Source organism: Cinclus cinclus, chromosome 14 (assembly GCF_963662255.1).
Source record: "Cinclus cinclus chromosome 14, bCinCin1.1, whole genome shotgun sequence".
Taxonomy (NCBI): domain Eukaryota; kingdom Metazoa; phylum Chordata; class Aves; order Passeriformes; family Cinclidae; genus Cinclus; species Cinclus cinclus.
The window spans coordinates 7,296,062-7,314,284 of NC_085059.1; the positions used below are offsets into that span (position 1 = coordinate 7,296,062).

The 18,223-nt window shown below is 47.3% G+C and overlaps 1 protein-coding gene across 3 annotated transcripts; it reads right to left on the reverse strand.

Moving 5' to 3' along the window:
• Positions 1–631: 631 nt before the first annotated feature.
• RARS1 (arginyl-tRNA synthetase 1) lies at positions 632–17,397 on the reverse strand. 3 transcript variants are annotated; one of them, XM_062502092.1, is made up of 15 exons: positions 17,347–17,397; positions 12,040–12,174; positions 11,347–11,535; positions 8,019–8,130; positions 6,877–6,977; positions 6,343–6,464; positions 5,903–6,023; positions 5,466–5,595; positions 5,032–5,136; positions 3,991–4,169; positions 3,549–3,658; positions 2,851–2,956; positions 1,957–2,129; positions 1,130–1,377; positions 632–783 (listed from the first exon to the last, which is right to left on the reverse strand). In XM_062502092.1, exons 1-15 carry the CDS (start codon positions 17,392–17,394, stop codon positions 674–676), a joined length of 1,989 nt encoding a protein of 662 aa, XP_062358076.1. In that variant the 5' UTR covers positions 17,395–17,397; the 3' UTR covers positions 632–673. The 3 variants fall into 3 exon arrangements, with proteins under 3 accessions (XP_062358076.1, XP_062358078.1, XP_062358077.1); XM_062502094.1 differs by lacking the exon at positions 17,347–17,397 and adding an exon at positions 14,288–14,307; XM_062502093.1 differs by lacking the exons at positions 6,877–6,977; positions 8,019–8,130.
• Between the last annotated feature and the right edge of the window lie 826 nt (positions 17,398–18,223).

Sequence of the window (18,223 nt, forward strand, 5' to 3'; positions counted from 1 at the left end):
TATGTCAGTGAGCACCGCATCAGTGCAACAGCTTCACTCCAGTGGTAGCACAGCTGCATTTCTGGAAGTTTTTTTAGGACACTCGCAGCAGAGCCTCCAACAAACCCCACGGGAAAGGCAGGAGCTGTGGCTCCTTGTAGTTGCCCAAGATTGACATGCACTGCACAAAGAGGTTTGCAACTCCATAGGGATTCAAAACATTGCTGCTGAGGGGAAAGGCATTTCCCTTGTGTTTTCTTGAGGGAATGTAGTTTAACTGATCTGCCCCTCCCCTGGGCTTCCTGCTCCTCCAGGTAAAACTGCTGCCTTCCTCCCCACACCATCACAGATGACATGAGAGGCTGGTGAAGCTGCTCATACCTGGCACCTAAGGTAAAGTGGGTGGAGGGAATATGGATCAGAATATCATTGGCTCTGGGAGTGAGGGTGGCTGGAGGGTTTCCTGGAGGTACTCTTGGGTGTTCTGAGTTCATGAGCTTTGGCTCCTGCACCGAGAATTGCTCTGAACTACGTTCACAGCCATTTGTCCGTCTCTGTATCTGCAGCTCCTGAAGGCACACTCCTTTTCTCTCCTTCTTCTTCCCCCTCTATTTTTTCCCTTATCACAACCCCACTTCAACAGACAGAGAACTCCAGTTGTTTAGTCTCTTTATTGTCATTCCACAGGGAACTGCTACATCCTCTGCACAGGCTTTATTCCCAGGATGTCGAATCCTTTCGCCATGACGATGGCAGTGGCTTCGCACAGCAGCAGCCTCCACATGTTCACCTTCACGATCTGGCCTGGAAAACAAACAGAGGAGCTGGAGTAGCTGCTCAGAACAGTACCTTCCCTGGGGAAAGCCCTCTGCCCAAAACCAGGCCCTGGACTGGCACATGGAACCCTTCCTGCTCTCCCCAAGCCAGGCAGACTGACCACCTCTCCTGTTTCCACATGCCTGGCTGCTCCCAACTCTACTTAACCTTACTGCTCAGTGACAACACAGGCTCTGCCAGTGTCTGTCAATCCTCCCACATGGACACAGTAGTGCAACAACACCCTTTCCATCACTGGGTAACACCCTGGAGATGGATGTAACACCACAGGATGTGACACAGGCCTATGCAACACCCTATGGCAAACACTCACCAGTCTGCCTGTCCTTCTCAACACAGTAGCAGCTGTCATAGAACTCGGTGAAGGTGGTGGCCAGCTCATACAGGTAGTCACAGAGTGTGTGCAGTAACAAGTCCTCCAGGATCTTCTGCAGGATCTCAGGAAACCTCAGGATGCACTTGCCCAGTTTCCACTCCTTCTCATGGTCGAGGACAAGCACCTCCTCCCCAGCTGCCTTCCGCAGCATCTGCTCATCGATATTGGCCAGGCGTGCAATTGCCCTGGAATGGTCCAAAACAGAGTCTGTTTGGGAAGGTCCCACTGCCCAGACTGCCCAGGGCCAGCCTGGTCACCTGTCTGGACTGGCCTCCCTTGTGCAGACCTGGCTGACCAGCCCAAAGAGGATGGTTAGCCCACGGGGAGATCCAGGAGGGCACTGCAGAGGAACAGGGACGGATAGGCTTTAGGCACCTGCATCAGCAAGGACAGCTGATACTGCCATGCAAGCCAGGTCTCAGGGTGCCAGAAAAATGGAAGTGATAATACCTGAGGTGAGCTGCTGGTGGTACACAAATGCATCCTTTTCCAACCACCTAAATCCTCTGCTTACCAGGAACTCCCACAGCTCCCTCCCTTGGGCTGTGTATCACACAGAGGAGCCGTTTCAGGTGGCACTGGATACATCATGTGCAATAGTAAATAAAATCTTGTCTGTGGTGCATACCAGTGTAGCTGGCTTCTCTTACCAAACACCCCCAACAGCACTGATGTGACTGTCACCCCTTTGCTCACATGCCCCTTTGTCATACAGATCAGAGAGCACCAACACCAATTCCTGCAGCTCCCTGCACCCCGCGCACCTGATCCGTGTGAAGGCATAGAGCAGATAGGCAGCTGTGTTCCCTCGGTCATCCAGCATCTTGTCAAAGGAGAACACGTAATCATTGAGTCTGTTGTGGGACAGATCTGCATATTTAATGCATCCAAAAGCCACTGATGTCTGGGCAGCTTTCAGCTCTTCTGGTGTCAGGACCTGGTGCAATTTCAAAGCAGGCAACAGTCAAGAGGAAGAATGATGTACAATTCACATCCCTGGCCTCTCAGCAGGGCTCAGGAGGAAAGACCAGGCTGCTGTGGAGATTTACCCACCTGGTGCTCAGTTCATACATAACTCTCTCAGGGCACCAGACAACCCCACACCCACCCTTCACTTCTCCTGCAATCCACTGGCACCACAGCCCTGCTCAGGTTAGGGCTGACTTCCTGACAGCCCACAGGACCTCTGTGCCCCCCAACATGCCAGGTGTCATGTCCTCTGTTCCTGCTTCTTAAAACTACATGTACATGGAACAAATGTTGGTCCTCCTACCCTTATGGAGCATTTTGGTCAATCCAAACACTTGCAAACCCCTGTCTGCTGGAACAGCTGCAGCATGGCAAAGCACTTTGTGCCTGACTCTTATGAGCTCTTTTAGGGATTTTCAAGGTGTTTTTTTTCCTTGCTTCCTCATGTTCCTGTTTAAAAAGGGACTTTTCACTTTCACCCTGCACTACATTTCCCAGTTCCACTGTCTCACACCATGCCTGGACAGATTTTGGTCCTTCTGTTACATTCCATGTCCCACACTGTCCAGTTCTCTGCAGGCCATCAAGAAGCAATACAGATAGAAATCTCATTCAACAATGCAGAGACCATAACTCTGTGAACATGTCTGGGAAGTTCTCAGGAAAGACAAGCATTTTGTCACAACTACCTTGTCCCGTTCCTTGTCTTTCAGCTTGTCCATGGCTCGTTTCAACCCTTCCTCCAGCAGGTCTATGAGACGTACTGTGTCCCCTGAACGAGTTTTGAACTTCTTCCTGAAAACACACAGCCAAAATGATCACTTGCATAAGAAGCAAAACACTTCCACCCTCTGCCTAGTCCCCAGCAAGCTTAGGAAAAAATCACATGGCAAGTCCTTTTGCATTGAAGAAACTGCCATCACATGGACAGCTCCAAAACTGAGAGTGCACCCACAGCATGGTCAGCAGGAATGGCCAGGAAGGATTCAACAGTCAGAACTGTCCAGTTCCAGACATTAAACAGCACACAATACCACACAATAGACTTTTCCCAACTTCTGTTTCATCTAGCACGTAGGTAGAAAGTAATGAAAATTGTGGCCTTCACCACTGCCATCTCCCAGGACCACATTAGCTTCCACCAGCCAATCCAAGTGCCCCTCCCCAAATGCCAGGCAGCAGCAGCCAGGCTTCAGAGGGAATGTGACCACAGCAGCAGTGACTGTGTGGATCAAGGACAATGACAAAGTTACAGGTTTGTTTTCTTTTGGGGTTTTTTTGGTGTGTCACATACATACTTGTCGATGAATGAGAGCAAGTCTCCTACATTGACTCAAACTTTCTCTCCAAGGCACAGATAGAGGAAAAAGTACACTCAGCCACTTACTTGTCTTCTCCCAGCACCACTCCAAAGGCAGCATGGGCCACTCTGGTGACTTTGGGATCATACCAGCCAATCATCTGTCCAGCTGCAAACACTGTTTGGAAATGCACAGACTACAAGGAAATAAACACCAACAACTGGTTCTCAATCCACTGCTCCAGGTGCAGTTTCTTCACAGCGTCATCCTATTCACGATGCTCTCACAATTAAAGTGTTTCTAGCTTCACAGACAAATTCTGCTTTGAAAAGTTCAACCTTTCCAAGAGTTTTCCAGCTTTACAAAAGCAGCAACTGGAAAATTCCCATCACTGCTCAGATAAGGAGTAAATACACCAATCACACTAAAGACCCTGTGGTGTTCTACCTGTGTTACTGTTGCATCCATCATTTCACATAGTTTGTACCGACCAGCAACAGCAGTTACAGCAGAGGGTGCTGAACTCACCTGGCCACTATCAACAACGTAGATAAGGATGTCACCCTTCTCTTCACACAGCCTGTGCTTCAGAGCAGCCAAGTCTGACGTGTCATACGTGTACCCTCCGTCCGATTTCACGATTGTCAGTGGGACAGGGAAGCCCGGCACGAACACCACCTTCCGGCCATCATCAACCTGGACAAACCCTGCACAGGCAAGGAAAGACATTCTGTGGCAAATTACAACAGGGAAGTTCTGGTCAAGCAGAAACACTTCCCTTCTATGCTGCTACCAGGAAGAAAAGGCCACACACTCACATAATCAAAAATATGAAAAGATCTACAGGAGAACTCCCTTGTCAATACAAGTCCCATTCTGTACAGCATTTCCAGAACTATGCACAAGGAAGCAGATCTGCACAAACGTGGCCTTACCAGGAAAGCCCTAACTCAAGAACTCCCATCACTTGCATCTAGATCTGCCTGTACAGCCACAAACCCATCACAAAATACAGCATGAAAGGCAACAGAAACTCTACAGAAGTATGATGCAGACTCTGCACAGTCTTTCTGAGGTGAGCAAGTCAGAACACTTCAGATGGTGAGTCTGAAGAACTGCAAAATTCAGACAAGAACACATAAAACCAGAGACTTTTTATGCTGTGTTTGGCTTCTTGCCAGTTTCAAAGTCAACATGGTCCAAAAATCCCACTGTCTTCACAGAGATTTCTCAAAGTTCCCACACAGTCACAACACTATGACTGGGAAGTCTGTCATATATTGCTCCTTGACTGTTTACTCAGAATACAATAAATTCCACCAGTACTCTGTGCTACTGCCTACAAATATCACAGACAACTGCTTTTGATGTCAGCAAGAAAGATCCAGGCTTTCTGGAATGAGGAAAAGCCAAAAAATACCCTCTTAGGAAACATGGCTGAGAAAAAAAACAAAGGTGGGGAAGATGTAACTTGAAGAGCATCAGCCCCAAGCCCTGCTGAATAGGATTGAGGTTACCATGCTCATCCTCACAGCTGCAGAACTTCTGACCCTAGACTAAAAGCCTCACCTTTATCTTCAAATTCTTTTACAATGTCTTTCATCATCTCATGGTAGAAGGATTCCCCTCTCTCTATGATTGTGATGTCCAAACAGTTGTAGATTTTCTGGAATTCTTGAGGGAAAGAGAACAAAATACTTAAATTAAAGGCACACAGTGGGAACCAGTGGCATGTTTGCCAGTGGGTACAGCAAGGCCCCAAAAGCATTATCCATCTCTTGGTCAAGCCATCAGAATAGGACTCGGGAGACAAAAGATTTAGATTAAAGTCTCCACTTAAGACAGCCCAGTACTTTGGTTGTACTGACTTTTTGCTTTCAGCTTCTCTTAGCAGTTTGACAGTGATTTTCAAGAGAAAACAGAAGGGTGTGCTCAGACATAGAGTGAGGAAAGGCACACTGTTCTACGGCTGAGACACACGATTCCTGATGTGCCGAAGTCACCTCTGCGTGACACGTCACAGATGAGATTCCAGGCTTTAATGAAGTCAGGGTTTTTGCTCTGCAGTAGCACCACACATTGGTAAGCTCGCTTCTTAAATTCCTCCTCTGTGTCAAACCTCTGCTTGGATTCCTGCAGGGAAACACGTGGAAAAGCACTGCTTTCTCCCCTGAAACAAACCACCACTCCTAACAGGTTCTCCAAGTATGCTTATCTCAAGAAAGAAAGGCTGTGTGCTAACGAAGGCCTTTGATCATGCCCCATACAGACAGTTAAATACCAAATACCACAATTCATCACCCTGTGGCTGGTTATTGCAATAATCTACTAACAGTGACTTGATTCTTTCATTTCTCCAAAACTATGCTGCAATTTGTAATGCTTCTCAATCTGCTTTTCAGATGCTGACATAAGCATCGCATTTATCTACTACACATACCTTGTAAAAAGCTTGGAGATCCCCAATGGGAGGAGAAACAGTTAAGTAATCTGGAAATTTGTCCTGGAGGTGAGCAATGAGCATTCCAAACTGGGTGCCCCAATCTCCTAAATGGTTCAGCCTTGGAGCAGTTGAAGAGGACAATAACAATAATCTCTTAAACATATGCTTTAAGATACACACATTTTAAAAATACATGTTCTAGAAGAAACACACATAATACCAGAAACCCAGCCCAGGCAAGCTCCCCAATTTCACTGCACTGAAGCTGCTGCCCACCTTGATTTCTAACCCTGCCACACTTGTTCAGCTTGGTATCTACTACCCATAAGGGGTTATTTGCTAGGTGCTTATAAACTAAGACCAATACAGAGCAGAACAGGGACAGGGACTGCACAAACAGCCCAGCAGGTCCACCACACCCAGGCACTGAGTCTCACCTCAGAACATCATAACCTGCGAACTCGAAGAGCCGGCACATGCTCTCCCCGATGATGGTAGAGCGCAGGTGGCCAACGTGCATCTCCTTTGCAATGTTGGGGGAGGAAAAATCCACCACCACCTTGGGCACAGAACCAAAGAACACATGAATAAAAGGCCAATACCACACTGCCTGTGTTTGATCTGGGCTCTGTTAGGGGGAGCAGGGGGAATGAGAATCACCTCTGCTGACTCTCAGCAGGGAACATCAGAGCGAGCTTTGCTGCAGCCCAGCTGAGGGTCAGGGATCACTCCCAGACCTGGGCACAACCCCCACCCCTAGGGAGCCCTGTCCTCAGGCACCAGAGACCACAGCAACTAGAGGTGACCTACCCCATGGTCCCTGGTTCCAATGCTACATCCCACATACTCTGCTCTAACAACCTGCTGACATGGACATCTGCTCAGCACATCCCTTTTTGGGGAACTACAAAGCTACCTGCAGTCCAGAACGTTTCCCCTGTACCAAGAGGGCTGCGTGCCTACTGCTGTACCTTTTTCCTTTTGCCAATAGCTGGTGGTTGAACTCCATTGATCAATAAACTGCTCAGCTGCTTCGACACAAAATCCTTTCTCAAGTGGACATTGATAAAACCTTGGCAGGAAAAAACCAGCAATGAGTGCTGGGGCTACGAAAGTGCCTCAAACCAATTTTTGTTTCCTTCCCCCCAGATTTCTGTTTTCATGCATTAAACAAAAGAGCACATTAAGTCAGCTTGACAAAACATTTTTCAGTCACAAGACAACAAAGCTGTTACTTGAAGACAATTTCTGTTTCTGGATTACAAGAGTCTGTTCACACCACTATAGCATTTACTGCAGGAGTCAGATACTGCAAGCTACACCTGACATAACTCCTTTTTGTACATTGTCACTTAACGATGAATTTATCAAAACAATTTTTTTAATGAGAAAATATATAATTTTGTTTCCAGAATGCAAAGCCAAATCCTGCTTTATTTTTTTTAATTAATATCCTAAACCACATAGTTTAATCTGGGATAATTTATGCTCATGATATGACACTGTCTTATTTCTCTTGCTTTACAGAGCCAATGAACAAGCCCTAGAAGGGCTGTGCCATGGGATTTTTTTGTTTATGCTGAAGCCCTAAGGAATGAGCCCTTGTGTTTTCCCTGGGTCACGAACAAACACAGGTCACAGGGACGAAACAAATGCACCAATAAATTCTATGCTACTCCAGACTCAATTCTGAGAGGACAAAGTCTCCTCACCATGAAAGCAATAGTGAGAAGGGCTGTCAATTTTTGCTGTAATTTCATGACTGTGGCTTGATTCCCATCACCAATACTGAAAGAGGAAAAGCTGGTCCCTTAAGGATCAGTGGAAAAATTGCTAATTGAAGGGCTCATGATCATACCTGCTGATTCTAAAACAGAAGTAGATTTTTCTGCTGCTGCAGAAAACAGGCTACAGAAAATCTGTACTAAAAATCTGTACAGAAAATCTGTAGTCTGAGTGCTACAAAGCTCACCAAGACAGAAGAAGTTAATTCCACGTGAAACTGCAGTTTTAAACCACAAAATAGTAGAACTCAACTCAGCTTCCCTCTCACTATAAAACTGCCATTTTTTGCTTTAAGATATGCAAAGTGTGTAAAATGAAACTATCTTACCAGGACCAGCAATTTCGACCTTCTCAATGCATTCATTGGCAGGAATATTTTTTGCTATTTTCTCTGCAATTTCTCGTGGGATAACCTTCTGTTCCCTGGTTTTGAGCAGTATCTGGAACACAACAAATAAAACTCAATCCTCCAAAACATTCTAGAGAGCAAAACAGAGAGCACAGATACTGAGGCACTGAAACATCCTCATGGTCCTTCAGCTTCGTAATACAGAGACACAGACAAAGAGAAACATCTCTAGCAAATTTCACAGATCAGATCAGTTCTCCATAGCATAAGTCTGACTGAACCCAGCACATTCACCTCCTTCTGCTCAGAGCAGTCCCTATGTCAGAAGAAAATTTCCCAGGCTATTTTTTAAAACCTGAGAAGTGGTTTGGCAAATTTGTATTTTTCTAAGCTAGCAAAAGGGACAAACCCTTTAAAAATTAACACAGCTGGCACAGTCCTTCAGTGCTTCACAATCCTGTTGATCAGTCTCATGGGTGTCCTCAGCTCTGCCAGCATTCACATTTGAAGTTTTGAACTGTGCCTCCAGCAGATGCTGAGTGTGGTTTCAGAGCAGGTCTGTTTATTTATGATTAAACACAACCAAAGCAAACTGCCTTCAGTCCTGTCTTAGTCTTGAGCTTAATAAATAAATAAGTGAACAGATTAATAAATGAATATATCCAAAACCTCAAGCAAAGATAATCCCAGCACTACCCAATTTTCTTCAAAGAGCATCAGAAAAACTGCTATTAAATAGCTCTCTCTCCTTTTCCCTGGAGACACAAGCAGCCCACTGTGAGGAACTCAAAAAACAGGACACAGGTTTACATATATCAGAGTAGTTTCAGTTGGAACAGACCTTTGAAGAGTCTAACCTAGTCCAACTACACAACTTCCCTGTCCATTCCCAAAGCATCTTCTCACATAGCTTTTTGTAAACCTTACTAAAACACCCTTTAGGAGGATTCTGTAAACTAGCCTAACCCATCCCTTGCAAAACACTACATTCGCACTTGTATAAAATTACCACAGGTATTTGTTTCTCAGCACATGATTTTCTGGTATTACCGTGATTTGTTTGAAAATAATGTCACTGAGGCCGCAAAGATGATGTACTTCTTTGTCAACTCAGAATTTACACTCGCTGCTTATATTTGCTAAGTTACAGTCTGCTCTAAAATGTATTTCTACTAAAGTTTAAGTTTTCTGTTTAACCTGTCATACACAGGAGCCTTACAAGATGGTAAAGGCTTAAAAAGGACATGAAAAGCAAACCTCAGTCGCTTTAGTATTACTCAAAGTGTAATAAACTACAGCAAAAAAAAAAAAAAAAAACAAAACAAAAAGCAAACCCAGATTATGGGAATGTTACCACATTACAGGCACGTTATCCGAACCATTCCAGAAATGGTTACCACACTCCTGTTACTCTGAGGAGCAAGTGGAGCTCCAGGCAGAAACTGCAAGCATTAATATGCTAATGAGCTCCCAGGAAAACAATAGGCATTTGTGAGGGTCCTTTCCACATCATCGGGCCACAGCGAAAGGCAAGGCTGCCGCCGGGCACGTACCAGTGCTGCCCCAGTCAGGGCACTTCCCGCTCCACTGGCAGTCCCAGTGACCCTGACCCCTGTTCAAGCTCTGCCCAGGGGACACCCTGGGAAGACCTGCACCACAGCCAAGCCCCTAAAACAGGCTGACAGAAAGTCCCAACCTGCTGCTCTCATCCCCTGGCTCTGCTGTGCTGACAGAGTGCCTGCGTGAGCAAAGCCAAGCTCCAGCCCAGTGCCTGCCCAGGGAACTAACTCCACAGCCAAGCCCAGCACTGGGAACCCTTATTCAGCACCACAGCTGACAACCTGGAACTCGAAATCCCGGCTGGAAGGGGACTGCTCAGACACCGAGTTATGTGAACCACGTGGGCACTGGGAAGCCTGCACTGCTCCAGAATCCCAACTGCGACTTAATTGGGGTAATGCAGCGGTCAGAGAAGCAGCAGCGCCCTGAATCCCGTGTCAGTGCAGTCACCCAGGGCAGCAGCACAGCCACAATATGCTAACGAGACCGAGGGGACACACGGGATCGCCGAGGGCTGTGCCCAGAGCCTGCTGGCTGGCACGTATGTACCAGTGCTGCCCCAGTCAGCTCATTGTACTGGGACAACATGGGACAGCAGAGCTCCGTGAGTGCCAGTGCAAGTTCAGTGTCAAAACTGCCAGTCTAAAGGGTTAATAACAGTGAATTGAAAACAGGACATGTAAAAAAGGGACATGTTTCTGTTAATTGTCAAATAAAAGATCTGTAATTACAAAGTGTCTACTTAGTCACCTAAAGGCATCAATGCACTGAAAGTTTGGGTGCTTCAGCACCTAAGCTAGAACACAGTACCTTCTTTCTCCCACATCACCTGGATTTACTTCAGCACAGTCCCAGCCCACTGAGCAGGCCGAGCAACTGCTGAAGTGTCTCAGATCCTGTTTGGGTCCTCTTTGGTCAAAATCTCTGAACCCAGGAATTAACAAGAGATGTAAAACAAAGGTCTGAGCCAGAGAACCATGAAGGGGAGTGCCAGAGCAAAAATCCACACCTGGCTGGGCTCTGAGAAGGTACTTCCTGAGCATACCCAGGCCTGACAATGCCCAGTTTCTTCTGGCTGGAGCTCAGGGAGGGCAGTTTGGGATGCAAGACACAGGGATCCAAACTCGACAGAACACACAGGGCAGCACCTGGGCCCCTTTGCTCTGCTGTGTGTGTTTGTGAGCAGGAGGAAACCACCGCACCCATGGCAATGGGACGTGTGAGCCAAGAGGGGAAGCTGGAGATGCCCCTTTGTCACCTGCCGTGTGAGAAGGGGGTATGTGCACACAAACGTGTGGGGATAGTGCCAGCATTACTCTGGCACTAGAGAAGAGCAGTTAGGCAGGCATGCTTCTCAACATTTTGCAGTTCTCTAGAATCATGATTTATTGTTTTGCTGTTTTCAGTTCCAAACATACAACTCACTAATTGGCAGTTAATTGCACATCATTAGTAAATCGATGCAGCACTTAAATACTGATTTGATTTAGGTCCCACCAACCGAGCAGTTTTTCTGTGTCACACATGTTAGCTTTCTCACACCAGGCATCTGAACAGAGGTTTAAAGGCCAGCTCTGTAAAGGCCAATGCTTCACTTAAAATGCCATTAAATACTCACTCAATTCTTAGCAAAAGGCACCTGCGGCAAGCCCAGAACAAGTCCTGTATTGCAATGCTGTGCTGTCTATCCCTTAGCTTCAAACATCCCCATTTTCACCTCTTTGTTGAGATTGTTTACATCATTTACCTGTGATATGCCCATGGCACTGTTACACTGGTAGTCCCCAAATTTGGGCTGCTGACTTGGTGTCACCACCAGAGGAGGGTTTTCTAAGTCTGGGTAGGCAGCCTGAATGGCAGCTCCAAAGATCTCCTGGAGACAGCTGTTGATATTAATCATGCTTTTCGTTGATTTACTTCTTTCCTCTTGAAGGCTCTGAAAAAGAAAACCACCAAAATCCAGAAGGCTAAATTCACAACATCTGAGGAGCTGTTACATCCCACTTTTCTCCTTGGCTGCCTGGCAAAGCACAGCTGACAGATTTGGCTGACACCTCCAGGCACAGGAGCAACATATACAACATAAAAATCACATGGTTCTCCTGCTGAATCTCCCAGCACAAACCTTCCCCTGACTGCAGGGCTGCATTATTTCTCATACTTCTGCTGGTGAGCCTGGGACAGACCTCAGCTGGGCTACCTGGTCAAAGACTGTCCAAGATATGACCATGTAGGCTTATTAACCTACTGACATTTTCCATAAAACAGGTTTCTGTTTAAGGAACCAAGAAATATCTGATGTCCCACCTATTAAGGTGTCAGAATGCAGAGCAAGCATGCTGTCACACACTAGAGCTGTAACAAACTCATAGCATGTATTTAACTTGTCCTAATGAGAACAAAAACCACATGGTACAGCAGTAATTTTTTATTCCCTTACCTTCTTAAGGAAGTTTAACCGGTACTTGAGTTTTGCGTTTTCGTCTCGCAACCCTTCCAAACTCGGGGAGACTCCCAAGCACCCAAAGTTCTTCAGACGCTCAATTTCTGCAGTTAGCAACTTGATCTCGTTTTCCTGAAAAGCAAATTGAGTTGTCACACAGTAATTCCTGGAGAGGGGACAGGAGGGGAGAGGAGCTGCAAGATCTCAGGCATAGTGCTAGTTTGCCTTGTAAAGGTAACAGCAATGGTATGTGAGCTGAATAATTTCAAACAATATTTGAAGACTGTTTCTACTCGTGTGAAAAACAAGGATTCTGAAACGCTCTTCAAAAAAGGCAGTGACAAAATAGTCTCACTAATATCATGACAGAAGTACCAGAGAGACAACAGGACATGCTAATGAGATATTCTCCAAATAAGCACTAAGCACTTTCTCCAGCTATTTTAAACAAAGATGTAAAATGACTTGACTCAAAATGCCCTAAAGCCTCCTTCAGCCTCTTTCACCATCTCACAGGCCACAGTTTCAGAAGAGGAAACGACAATTCACTCACACAACCCCAGCAAGCTCAAACCCCAGCTAGAGACAGGAATGCCAGAAGTAGTGTGCTGATCCACAGGGGCATTTCTGCAGGGTGCACTCACTTCCACCTGGCCACACAATCTTTCCTGCCGTGTCCAGGAAGGAAATGTATGTCTTCTCCCTTGAAACTGATACAGGCATTTAGGAGCACTTGGGAATTTCAGGAGGGCTTCTGTGTTCCAAACAAATTTCCCCATGTCCCACCACACTTCACAGCCCTGACTCAGACAAATCTGTCGGCAGCAAAATGGTTCAAAGCTGCTGCAAGGAGCAGGCATCTTCCTCACCCCACACCCTCAAGAAACTAAACAGCTGAAGTTTCATCTCTGTTGTCCATCTCCTGTCCTCCCCCATAAAAGGCTTGGTGTCCTGAGACACAAAGCTGGCTCTGACAGAGAATCCTGGAGGCTACTGAAGGTTTGAGGGACTTGGTGCTGCTATGGAGGGAGGCAGGGAGCACTGCCCACCCCGGCTTGCCACCCCCTTGGCTCCCTCATCCAGGCTCTCCTCTGCCAGCACTTCCACAGCAGGATGCAGCTCAGGCTATTATTGTAGGCTACCAAACCTTATCAAAAAGGGCTCGTTTACTTCATTGTTCTTGAAACAATCAGACTATTTAATTAGGAAAAAAATGGGCCATCGAATCTCTTGGTCTTATACGTCCACCTGAACAACAGCTCCCAGGAATGCTGCTGTAACTAACTGCACACGCTCAAAAAACTAGGCTTAGGCAAAATAATCTTAAAATTGGCCTATTTGTGGGCCAAGCTGAAAATCAGTACTTCTGAGATCATTATTCAGTTGTGCTTCAGTTTATGGAACACTTCTGTTTCAGCCTCAAGGTCTCCTCTGCTACAGAAAACACAGTGCTGTTTCCTGCAGTTTGGATGTGAAGAAACTGGACTTTGAGTAAAGAACTCAAATCCTGTATCACATCCTCTGGTTTGGCATTTACACAATTAAAATAATTCAATAACACAGCTGTACCTTATAAGCAACTCACTTCAAATAGTCCCATTTCAGCTTTCCTTTTCAAAACCCAAGGCAGGTCTCCCAGATATAATTTTTTCTCTCATTTAGATACATACGTACACAAACCTTCCCTCATATAAGCAACACCACATAGATTTGTTTATTTTCAACTTTTCTCCCCAGCCTGGTCTGGTATCATTTCCCATAATTTATAGACTCATTTGTAAAATTGTCTGTACTTTGAGTTAAAAAATAGCACAAGAGATTTAACTATGTTTTTACAGCTGTGTCACTGTAAGTTTCAGTGAACATTATTGCTACAAACATCAGAGCAGTGACATACATAACTCATCCCAAGCCTCGAATATGCTTTAAAGATAAGTGCAAAGGTATTTTCTACCCCTAATATCACATAATCTGTAAATTCTGTGTCCACTGATAATATTATCTTCCCTGTAGTGAAGCCTCCAAGACCCCAAGGAGAGCTCTGCATTGAAGACAAACATTCTCCAGAAACAGAAAATCATGTTCTGCTTTTGAAATTTAAATCCCTGCATGTCCAAGACAACAAGCAGCTCACAAGTATTCTTCCTGCATTAAAAGATTCCCCCAAAGTTATAACCACTGGGATATTTCAGTACCACCGACAAGCTTTACAGAAGAGGAATCAGAGTTGGATTTTCCTACTTACGTATCACAGAAATACCTCTGGGCACCCAAGGGAAGACTCACAGGTGAGATGACCAGTAACCTACTGGAGCTTCTTTCCATACTGTTATCCAACAAGTGAAGACAAGAAAAGAGGTTTATCCATGTGCATGGTCAGAAGCCAGAACCACAGTGCCCAGGAATCACCGACCCCTGTGCAGACATCTGGTCCAAAGAGTTCTTTTACGTCGTGACCATTAGCACTGTGATCACTTGAATTTAGAAATGAGATAAAAACTCTAAAATACTATCACAGTTCAGCAAGTCTCATCCATTTTTTTCCTATGACTGCATCAAACCAGCAAAGTCACAGCACTGGCACCTGCAGGCATTTGGGATGACCCCATTTCAGATGCGACCAAGCCCAATGTGTCAACCCATACTGTTATATTTGTCTCTCCTGTTTAGTGCTCCTCTTCTCCAGAAAGTTACAGCAGCAATCCTTATGTTGTTACCTGAGTGTGAACTGAGAGCAAAAGGTCTCACCATGGTACCCCAGTGCTGCTGCTGCCATTTCAGTCTCCCTTTTACTGTGTTCATCAACATCTTATACAGATTATTAAATGTTTTCATTCAAAATAACACAGCAGAAAAGCCCAAACTCAGCAATGCTTATACCGGATTCCAGAATTGATGGGACTGAGCTGCCAACAGCTGGGCTGGGACAGTCACACAGCTGAGCACAGCTTTCATCTCCAAACTGGCAATGGAGGCACCCCTGTTCAGGGAGCACCACTCACCACTGTCCTCTCTCTGGTGACCACTGACAGGAGACAGGGAAATGAAATGAAGCTGTGCTAGGGGAAGTTCAGACTGGTTCAGAAAGGTTCTTCACTGGGAGGGTGCTGGTGCACTGAAACAGGCTCTCCTGGGAAGTGGTTGTGACACCAAACCTGTTGGGGTTCAAGGAGCATCTGGAATATGGTCTTAAAAATATGGCTGAGTTTCAGGTAGTCCTGTGAGGAGTGGGGAGGTGGACTTGATGATCCATGGGTCCCTTCCAACATGAGGTACGCTATGATTCTGTGACCCTCACACCCATAACCACGTTGCTGAGCTTGCCTGGAAAAAAGGTCTTCAGATGTTTACATCAGAGATGCTTCTTATCACAGCAGCCTGAGATAAAGTAAATTCTCTAGCAAAGACCTGTGAATGCTAGCTGTTACTGAAAGGATATTATGAACACTACATTCTTTCTCAAAAACAAACTACAAAACTACAGATAAGCTCTGTGACTCCTCTCTCATGGTACCATCCAAGTGAGGAAGGGAGACAAAGCTAATACACCTCTGACCTAAAAGACGTGTGACTGAGAAAAGAAAGGAAGAAGCTGCTGTTCAGGCCAGGAAATGTCACCTCCTGGTTTATTCCACCTGCACTGTCTAGCACAACTTGTCAGTAAAGGGTCACACCTGATGACTTCATGAGAAGCTGTGGGACTTACATGAGGCCATGCTAACATCTCCAAGGGCTCTTTGCTCAATTGAATACTAGAAATCATCCCCTCAGCTGTGAATACAAAAAAACCCAACAAAACAACTACAGCTTTTTCAACAGGACCAAAATAATTCTTACATCTTCCCTTAGCACATAAGACTGTCTTCCAAAAACGCCGCTGAATTAACATGAAACTTGCACAGGCTTCTGTCTCTGGGCTTTAATATGACAGAGCTTTTCTCCATCACATTTAAAAAAAAATCATAAAGGAGAGAAAATGGCCTGAGAGAGCATGGTAAAGGGAGCAGAACACCTCTCTTCTTTCCCCTCCTTGCCTGCTGCTCAGTTTTATCTCTACTCCTACTCTGCTAAGCCCTGCTGAGCACACACTGCTTGCTCTTTGTTGGGTTATGTTCCTGCAGGCTGGCTCCACACAGGTTCCAGGGCATACTGCAGCTGGAAACAGGGAGCATGTGGCTGGGAGTGACAGGCAGAGTGAGGGTCAGTAATTCTGCATGGCCTCCTGCAGCCTCCTGGAATTAGAGCTCAACATTGTCCCTCCTGCTCTGCTTCCAGTGCCTGGAATCTGCTTATGGACCAAAGACCAAACAGCAGTGACAGCAAAGGGAGAGCCACCTTGCCAGAATATCTGGGATGTCCTTTCTCTCCTAGCAGCAACAAAGGAGAAAGGGAAAATAAAAGGCAAGAAGGAGTTGCAGAGACTCAACCACCAGATTTATTATCTTAGTGCCTGTCATATATTTAAATATGAGCATAAAACACACTCAAAAGTTGCTCAAGAGTGCACAAGTATGGAAGGCAAAATCCAAAAGCCAAAGTCCCGAACCTCTCAGCTGGGCGCTCCTGAGGCAACGGGCAAGGGTATGAGAAGTGAACTTGGAGGGGTCAAAGCTTTCCTGAAGCTGCCTCTGAACTCTACTGGCAACACTGGTCATTGACTAGGACAGACCTGGCAATTTTATTTTTTATTATTATTGTCACTGAAAAGGCAAAGGGTTGTCACTATGTTTTCCCAAACCTAAGCACCTTATAGCAGCAATAAAGCTGTTCAAGGAGGCCAGGGTGCCAGCAGCATCCCTCCCTGGCAGCCCAGAGCTCCCGGGCTGCCTGGACCCGGCGCTGCTGCCGCCCCTGGCCTCGCCGGATGATCCCTGCCGAGCCAGAGCACGCCATAGCACCGGGAACGGGGCGGCGACACCAGGCCGTGTGGGGCCGGCTCCCGCCGACTCTTCTGAGAAGCTTTTTGGGAACGCTCACGATCTCGCCCTCACGCCCAGGGTGTGAGACGAGGCAGTGCCGCAGCCCTGCCCCCGGTCCCCGGAGAGACGGCAGCAGCCCAGGAAGCGCTTCAGCCCTGCCCGCTCTCCGCCTTCCCTTCCCAGACAGACCTTCCGCTGCCGCGGGGCCCAGCGACACGCCCGGGGCTCCGGGCACTGCGCGGGCTTCGGTACCGGGAGCGCTCCCGGGGCTCGCCCTCCACCTGCGCCCCGCGGAGCCCCGGAGCTGTCCCGGTCGGAGCTGTCCCGGTCCGTGCGGTGCCGTACCCTGCCGTGGCCCGCCGTCCCGCCCCGCCCGGCCCCGCACCTGCCGCGCCAGCCTCGCCGCGGACTGCGCCACGCGCGCCTCCATCATCGGGCGGCCGGAACCGGGACTGGCCCCGCGGCAACCGGAAAGCGGCCGGAGCGGCGCGGCCGCAGCGCCCCCAGGCGGCGGGGAGGACCCAGGCGGGGCATTGAACGCTGCCCTGGGAACGGGGCTGGCGGCCGTGGAGACCTGCAGCGTGAGGGGAAAAGGGACGGGAACCCCCATACCCTCCCAAACTCCCGCATTCCGTGTCACCACCCAGCGCTTTGAAACGTGTCCCATCCCCAGCAGGGAGGTACACAATGGGCACAGGGAATGTTCAGGCAGGGAGGAAAACCAGCAAGTGCCAGGAGCCGAGGGAACGGCTGGAGCTGGGCCAGGGGAGGTTTAGGCTGGCTCTCAGGGAAAGGTTCTTCCCCAGAGGGTGCTGGGCACTGCCCAGGCTCCCCTGGGAATGGACACGGCTTCAGCAGCGCCTGGACACCACTCCAGGGAGGGCCAGGGTGGGGTTATTGGGGTGTCTGTGCAGGGACAGCGACTGCACTGGATGATCCTTCTGTGTCCCTTCCAGCTCAGGGCATTCCGTGATTATATGAAATGTGTCAATTACAGCATCTCATGTGAAAAGCTCTATGTGTCCAGCTGGTGACACAAAAAACGAACCCCAGTTTAGGTGTCAGGGGATGAGACGATTCACTCAAGACAAAAAGCAGGAAGGCAGGTTTGTCCAGAAAGGTCACTTTATTGGAAAAACCTAATGTGGACTTTAAGCCTGCAGCCCTCCTCCCACAGCAGTGGTTTCAATGGGCTCCCCACGTTACCTTAACAGACCCATTACAGACATGAGCTGCAGTTCAAATGTTAAAAGTGCAAGTAT